The sequence below is a fragment of the Cynara cardunculus genome, assembly GCF_001531365.2.
Source record: "Cynara cardunculus var. scolymus isolate 2C chromosome LG 10, CcrdV1, whole genome shotgun sequence".
NCBI classification, from domain to species: domain Eukaryota; kingdom Viridiplantae; phylum Streptophyta; class Magnoliopsida; order Asterales; family Asteraceae; genus Cynara; species Cynara cardunculus.
This window is the reverse complement of record NC_037537.1, coordinates 26,254,296-26,262,965: the sequence shown is the minus strand read 5'-3', so window position 1 is coordinate 26,262,965 and position 8,670 is coordinate 26,254,296. Positions and strand designations below refer to the sequence as shown.

The following is an 8,670-nucleotide window of genomic DNA, read 5'->3' as shown; positions in this document are numbered from 1 at the left end:
TAATATAGTATAGATAGGGGTTGTTCATCTAAACACTTACCCGATAAGCGTTTAATGGTAAAATTCAACTCTATTGCTTACTTATCGGGTAAGATTTTAGTCTGCCAAAACGACATCGTAAGTAATAATTTCCCCGGTAAGCGCAAACCGTAGTAAGAGTCGTCGCCATCACTTGTCGGATAAGACTCTCGATTCTTGTCTTCGCTTTTATCATATAAGATTCTTTGTCCTTGTCATATTCATCCGGTAACAAAATGTAACTTGGTAAGCGTTTATCCGAGCAAGTATTTGGTAAACGGCCCCACAGTTTATGTTTTTGCCAGGATCGGACCTACATTGATTAATACGGTGCCACCATACGTTTTTGAACTGAAATTTAAGCAAAAGATTACGATGGTAGATTCTATCTTTGTACAAAAGGTCCAGGTTGGAGTCTCATTGTCAAACTATATGAAATGACAAGAAACCAATCAACAGATCTATGCTAATATTATGAAAACTTTCGTTAGATATTTTTCTACAGTGAAATTGTGTCACTGCTTAGAAGAAAATCCAGGTCCGCATCTGGTCTGAGCATGCATGAAATCGCAACGTAGTTTGGTTCGATTGTTATTATGCATCACGTACTTTTAGTTTTACATTTGAGATATTGTATTGAGGTACCAAAACAAAAGCTTGAGAATACGAGATACAGAATATGAATCAGACAAATCTACGTTGCATTTTTATCGGCGTTTGTTTTGATCGGTTAAAGAAACGAAGGATCGGGATTTTCGGTTTACAAATAACACCAAATTTGTAACTAGATCTATAAGGTTAAGTAACATATGCCTTCTATAACTACTTGCATCAAAATGGCAAGCACTAGTTTTCCTACACCATTTCAACAATGCATCCTTTCTAAACTAGCCCAAAACTTGCCTTGCAAGCAACCAAAAACTCCGTCGTTAAGTTAGTTGAATTCATCAAATTTGCGAGTTACATGCGGAAGCCACCGCCCGGAAACCCGCCTTCGAAACGGAATGTGAAACCACCACCACCGCTACTAAAACCGCTTGCACCAAATGGGTTGAATCCACCACCGCCCCCCATGTTCATGCCCTCTTCAACGTCTTCCCCGTGATCGTATTTCGTACGCTTTTCTTCATCCCCGAGAATCTACAATTAGCAAACATTATTGGTATCAGAAGCATAAGATCGAACATATTGATCAAAATCTTGAAAAAAAACTTATCTGCCTCTTGATACAGATGAAAGGTTTGCATACATTTTACCCCCAGATCCTACGTCGAAATATATTGGGTTTCTCTGAATTGGTTTATACTCGAACTCAACTTTTTGTCATGGAAACTATGGGGTCAAATGGGTAAATTTGACATGATTTTGTTCCCTAAAAAAAGAAAATGCTGCATTTTTTTTAAGAGAATGGAAAAATAGGGTTGGGTTTTGGTGAGAGCCATTTTTTTGGTGAGAACGACGAACACCGGACCTTCTCACGTGCTTTCACGCATATTGACTTGTATCATCATGACTAAAACTTTAATAAGTTCATGCATGTGAAAGTGACTGATGGTACATGAAGGTGGATGAAGATACGTGTAATTTTTGAGCCATCGGATGATAAGAAAAACTCATCCAAAGGTCAAAAGTGTTGTCACCAAACTCATTTGTTCTCACATAATTCCAGAATAAGGTCAGAGGTTCAAACTTCAACAAAGGTAAAGAGGGTGCATGAGTTGATTTTTGTATATATATATATATATATATATATATATATATATATATTATACTTCAGAAAAATGGCACATTGACCAAGCAAATTGTTTGACCATTTAACAAATACCCCTATTAGACCAGATCAATAAAAACCCTAAAAAAATAAAAAACTGAAGAACATTCTCGTAACATTTTATCCGGACAGTATGCACATGTGTATACACGTAATTGAAGTTGTTTATTGGTTTTTATGCACGTTTGCATATTATGCACTTGTGTATACCATACATATTGCTTAGAAATTATTTGTATGCACATGTGCATATCGTCCAGATGAACGGCTACTAAGGTATTCCTCAGTTGTTGTTTTTTTTTTGCAATTTTCACCTGAACCTGACCCAATATTATAAATATATGAGATGATGGAAGGTTGATAACTAAGTTGAAATGAAAAACTTCCCAAACAAGAAAATATTGTGCTTAAATATAATAGAAGATTGGGAAATTAAAGACAATGAGAGTGAAGAAAGAACCTCATATGCAGCAGCTATTTCCCTGAATTTGTTCTCTGCTTCTTCTCTATTGTCAACATTCTTATCTGGGTGCCATTGCAAAGCCAGCTTTTTATAAGCTCGTTTTATCTCCGATACAGATGCAGTCTTTGAAACACCTAAAATCTTGTACCAATCCTTCCTTTGGCTTAATTTCAAAGCTTTCTCCGCCTTCATAAGTGTTTGCCGTATGCTCATGTCCTTTCAAAATTGGCATGTTATTGAACAAAATCTTACAAATATACAAATATATACAGAGAGAGAGGGTCTGCTAACAAGCAGCTTAATGAGTTTAATGGGATCACAGCTTATTCGGTCAGCTATACATGACTATTTGGTAGTGGCTTATTCAGTAAGCTTCTAGAGGGAGCTTTATGCAGAAAGCCAAGTTTTTCCAAACCTGCCCTTCCCAATTAAAAAAAAACATAGACCTCCCAAACAAAAACCTTCCTCATCTATTCGGACAGATTAATCCACACAGACAACATTATTCATACATGACTTAATGGAAAACCAACCAAACAGCCTCTAAGAAAGTTGCAAGTTTATAATCTCTACTAGAAATCCAAGAAGCCACAAGAGCCATTGTTATACAACTCCATTCAAAGTATAATATCAATTTATGTGTTCTGTTAGATGTATGGAATTGTTAGCCAACTGACCATCAAATCAAACACAATCAACATTCTAATATTTGACCTGAATCATGTGATCCCCATCATGGACAACAGATAAACCAAACAAACCCAGTATATCTCACACAAGATAGGGTCTGTGGGTAGAGAGGCTGTTTCCGTGAAGATCCTTGGCTTGCAAAACAAATATACGAGAATATAATTGAGAAAAGTAGCATAAAAACGTAAGTGTGTGAAAACACGCTACAACACAAAAGAAAACGGGGACACAGAGAGGCGTATGATAAAACAAACAGGAAGAAAAACAGACTGACATACGGTAAGAGCAGGAAAAAACTAAAGATTCACATAAGTAAGATATGGACAGTAGGAAAGACAAACAACTCGCTAATCATGAGAGAACAGATCTGACTGCTTTTTACTGGTTAGAACAAAAAATTCGACTTGCACAATCTCATAACGGAGAATTGGCAAATAGTATTCGCTTTACGGAGAAGGGAAAAAAGAAAGACCATTTTATGCTAGACTACTTTATGCAACATTGAACCATTTTAAGGAGACACCACCAGTTTTCAAGTACATAACAACACTTCATGCAGTGTGAGCGAAAGAGATGATAGTATGTGGGAGGAGACATACATTTCAAAAGAAAGATATTAACCAATATCTAGACATGAACAATATCCAAAACCAAAAGGCATGCCATATAATGGCTTCCCTGTTTTAAGTTATATATACCGAACCCTGTTCCATTTCTTCATATGATATGGAAGACCGTTATTGTGAAGAGATTCTGATAGAATTGGTCTACATTATTAAAAAGCTAACCTGGGGTGATTTTTCAGCAGCTAACTTTATATCTGCAACAGCTCCCTCCCAATCTTCTACTAATAGTTTCGCTTCACCCCTCTGAAAAGAGTTCACTACAATTCAGTTACACCACTTCCAATAAGCAAAGAAGCATTCAGAGTAAGTTGCACCTCATGTAATACTGAGGGTAGACATTAAAATAATTACAACAGAGAACCTGAACCAAAGCTTCAGCATGCTCTTCATCAATGGTAAGAGCTTCTGTGCAAGCATTTAGAGCATCCTTTCCCCTACCAAGCTTAACCAATAGTTTACACAAACCAAAATGGAGATGCACATTATATGCATGATGGTTAGGGTCCAAAGCAAGGGCTGCCTTGTAGTCTTCCACAGCAACACGCAGCTTGCCCTTCTTTTCATTATCTTCTGCCTGCAATTAGAGACAAAATTCTGAGCACTGGAACAAAGTAAAAAGGGTGGTAAAGAAAACTCAAAGGGCTGGTTGGCCACTAATAGTTTCTTTGGTATACACTTTTGGTCTTCTTTAGCAAATTCTTCAATCCAAAATACGCTTTCTTTAGTTCACCGTGTTCTGGGTCTAGGCGGAGCCCTTTCTGGTAGTGCCTGAGAAAAAAAAAATCAAACATCCATGATAAGAAAACGTTACATCTAAGAAAGTTTACTCTCTCCATCCCCCAAAAAAATGCAACGATTGACTTGGCACACAGTTTAAGTAAAGTTTTTGACTAATGATCGAGTACCTAAAACAGTAAGATATCCCAAGACAAATAATAGAGCTTGTAAAATAGAACTAATATCATTGTATTGATTGTCAATGGACATATAAGTCTTTGGAAAGAAAACATTGCATTATTTTGGGACGGAGGTAGTTTTCTAATCCATTTCTCATTTTTTTTCTGTTTCATTTCTTTTCAGATTATAATTGTGCCATTAAAATAACCTTGTAGCAACATCATGATCAGCTAAATAATAATAGGCACGACCACGGAGCAGCAACGCCTCTAGATCATCCTCATCCTCTTTAAGCATATTTCCTGTCTCCAAAATGACCCCTGAATAGTCCTTGGAAGCTAATAGTAGCTTGACCTTCAGTAGTTTAGCCTGCCACAGGTCGGTTTATTTTTAGGATACATTTTCTAGTAAGAAGAAGAAAAACAATAAATAAAATAACTAGGCAGGTTTACTTCATAATGTTGGAATATTTGAGTCATTACCTGTGAGCATGCAGGAGAAAAAACAAGTACCACCTTATCGATAAAATCCAAAGCTTTAGTAGTATAATTGCCTGACTCAAAAAGATTGATGGCTGTATCTAAAGCACTCTGCGCTTGATGCAATTGAGAAAGCTCCTTCTCCACGACCGAATTTCCAGGTTTCATTTCAAGATATTTTCTATAGCTCTTCTCTGATTCCTCATATCTACATTAGCCAAAAATCCCCTGAATCATATAAGTTTCTAATCAGGAGCTATGTGAAAACTTGTTTCAGTTGTTCTTGAAATGATAATCAGGTTACAACTTTTCAATGCATGGTTCACATTTTTATGTTAATGGGATTACTGAAAATGGATTGCTAAGAGCATCTCTGACAGTTGCACTATATTTTTCTAAAATGGAGAATTAAAAATCAAAATCTCCAAAAAAATTACATTCAACTCCAACAGCTACTCTATTTTAGCAATTCTAACATTAAATTTATTATTATAATATCCAATACATTTAATAAAATATTATTTCTCTATCCTAAACATTTATTTTCAATCCATCTTATTGGTGGGAAGTATTCAAAAAATAATTTCTCTCACTATTTAGAGATTTCTCTAAATTTAGAGATTTTTACAATCTCTCCTCTTTTCTCTATTTTAGCATACAAGATAGCATAGTTGTTGGAGCAAAAAATGGCTAAAATCCCTCTTTTCTCCATTTTAGCCTAGCTGTTGGAGATGCTCTACTTTGTCACACATGGTTGACAATCTTGTCTTGCTGCCTCATACCTGCTCTAGGCTTCTTAAATTTTCAAGCCCAAAACAACTTTATTCAGCCAAATGGCAGTTATAGCCTTATAGGACAAACTCAATGTCATAGAAATAAGAAATCAACTTATTAGTCATAGGAATTGAACCAATCAGGGATCCCAAAAATTTATAATTCCCAAACAGATGAAAATCCAATTAGAAACAATCTCTCTGCTGGAAATACTATAGTAGGTACTGGAAGTTCAAAGAAGAACCTGCACAGATAGCGAAGGACTGAAGCTCGACTCCAATATGCTTCAGAAAGTGACGGTTCAGCCTCTAATGCAGCGTTAAGATCATTGATTGCCTCGCTATAACGTTTCATCTGTATACTATGTGAAGCTCTCTCAAATAATTCAGCAGCATCAATAGGGTTCCCATCTGGATGAGCATGCCACAAATGCTAAGAATCAGTTGTGCAATGTTGGTCAATGAACAGAATGCTCTATAAACATGCATGCGTCGCTTGATGAGAAGCAACTCAAGGCACTACCTTTTGAGTCTCAGAACTTGAGGGGATACAATATCTTCTTAATTTTGGTCTAACATTGGATTTTACGTACAAATCAAAATATAAAACACCTCGGTATTGTCTTCAGCAATCGACCGTCTTATACCTCAGATTTCCATTTGGGATTTTGATAACAAGCCGTTGACTATTTACTAACAAACACCGAAATATGTATTGCTTATTCGGTCAGCTATACATGGCTGTTGGGCAGTGGCTTAATGATATAGAAAGTGGTTAATTCAGTAAGCTTTTAGGGCGGGCTTTATGCTAAAAGCCAAGTTTTTTCCAAACCTGCTCCCGAAAAAACCCTCCGATCAAAAACCTTCACAATCTATATTAATCCACAGAGACAGCTTTATCGACAGCTTTATCCATACAGGACTTGATGGAAAACCAACCAAACAGCCCCTTGCATTGAACCTTATTTGCATTTTTTTTTGTGTGTGTGTATGGGGGGAGGGGGTTACATTCTTTTTGCGACGTAAAATGGTGATCACAGAATATCCAAAACAACAGTAACGCTAAAAACTAACCGCTTCAACATCATAACTTCATAAACAACATAGAGAAAGCAAACACCATCTAATATCATCAAATCCAACAAACATTAATAAAACCCTTAACAAGCTGAAACTTAAAGTCCCTTCCATTCCACAATTAAGACTTGATTTTAGTAAAATTAGCGTGTATTTTGGCGTAGGAATCGAATTGGAATGATATTTTGAATCACTGTATAATACCAATTCGAAATCTCAAAATTCTCATCCCCCAAAACACTTGATCAGTACGTTTAACATATGTAAAAACAATTTCACGGAGAACACACATCAACAACCGGATAACCATTATATTTGATCGGATTCAAGGTAGCCACGCATTGAAAGCTTATAAATTGATCTGATTCCGAGTATAACGTAAATTTCAACTGAAAAACACAAAATCACATACAAAACACAAGATAAAAGATTCAGGATCACATTACCTAGGGCAGAAACAAGTGGCGGAAAGATGATTTGGCAAGCAAATACGAACTGGAGGATGAATACAAACACTAACCCTCTCCATGCTACCAAGTCCATTGCTGAGACCATCTTCAATACCTTCATCATCGCATTACAGATTACACTGTGTGATTGTGTGATTTATATATATAATATGTATATACACACACACTCAATGTGTATATATGAATATGAAATTTGGGATGATTTCAAGGGATTCGAAGGAGAACTCTGATGGTGGGATGTGATGGGTTTGCGATTGTGTTCTTGGACGCGTTATCGTGTAATTTTTGTGTGCAAGTTTTGTGTAAATGATCTGACGTGTAATTCCACGCTAAAGTTGCCAATCTCCCAATCACACGTGTATATCGTGGGCCCATTGGGTTAGGTTATTAACCAACCACCGGATATGTTAATTTAATATTTGAGTATATTACGTTTTCAATCCTTGTGGTTTACTAAAATTACGGATGTTGTCCCTGTAATTTTGAAATTACGGTTTTCATACCTATATTTTGCAATTAATTTCTATTTTCGTCCTGAGACTAACTACTATTTTAAGCATGAGAGACTATAATAGACTTGATATATAAACGACCAGGAAAAAACGATAAAGTTTAAATCATGGAGCAAAAATCATTATTTTTAAAATTATAGAAACGAAAATAAAAAATCATTATTTACTTATTTTGGTTTTTGTAAATATATACATTTTTCATCCCATGTTAATTAGAAGGTTTTTGTGAGTTTTTATTTTAAATAGAGTAATATATATATATATATATATATATATATATATATGGTTGGGTTCACGTGAGATCAAAAGTTTTTCGTGCGACCCGTAAGACCAATTTATGTTTATTGATCAACTTTATAAGCTAATGATCTAATGGTCTAAAGTTGCACAGTGGCAATTTTGTGATTATTGAAAAGTCTCGTGACAATTTTGTGATTATGAATGTTCAGATTGTAGATCTAATCCAAGGGTTGAGTATTGGTCTTACGGGTCTCATGAAAAACCATTGGTCTCACATGATCCCAAGTATATATATATATATATATATATAGGGGAGCGATCAAATGCAAACCACTCAATTTGTACAAACCGTGCAAACCGCATTCAACCAATCATAATTTTTTCATTTTTTTCATTTTTTTGTAATTATGAGAGGTTGATTAATCATTTTTATTGTGGAGAGTGTTAATCATAGATATTATCATCTTCATTATTYTAATTTTAGAGAAATACATGAAACAGTTTCATTAAGTATTATATGAAACAATTTCACAATCATATATGAAACAATTTCACAATCATATATGAAACAACTTCATCAAAAAAAGTATTATATGAAACAATTTCACAAGATTAAACAATTTCATGAAAAAATTTCATAAGATTAAACAATGA

General features: G+C 35.2%; 1 protein-coding gene across 1 annotated transcript; it reads right to left on the bottom strand.

The window, feature by feature from the left end:
* Positions 1-739: 739 nt before the first annotated feature.
* Positions 740-7,475, bottom strand: LOC112520526 (dnaJ protein P58IPK homolog). The gene is made up of 9 exons (XM_025128983.1): positions 7,241-7,475; positions 5,963-6,128; positions 4,948-5,152; positions 4,674-4,834; positions 4,243-4,336; positions 3,930-4,142; positions 3,731-3,811; positions 2,250-2,468; positions 740-1,158 (listed from the first exon to the last, which is right to left on the bottom strand). Exons 1-9 carry the CDS (start codon positions 7,365-7,367, stop codon positions 979-981), a joined length of 1,446 nt encoding a protein of 481 aa, XP_024984751.1. The 5' UTR covers positions 7,368-7,475; the 3' UTR covers positions 740-978.
* Between the last annotated feature and the right edge of the window lie 1,195 nt (positions 7,476-8,670).

What these genes read in the sequence shown, in the direction of transcription:
- LOC112520526 (XM_025128983.1), bottom strand. Translation starts at nt 7,367, where the DNA reads ATGATGAAGGTATTGAAGATGGTCTCAGCAATGGACTTGGTAGCATGG. An exon ending in GTCCTTCGCTATCTGTGCAG is followed by an intron (nt 5,153 to 5,962) that starts GTTCTTCTTTGA and finishes TGGCTAATGTAG; the next exon opens with ATATGAGGAATCAGAGAAGA. An exon ending in GATCATGATGTTGCTACAAG is followed by an intron (nt 4,337 to 4,673) that starts GTTATTTTAATG and finishes TTTTTTTCTCAG; the next exon opens with GCACTACCAGAAAGGGCTCC.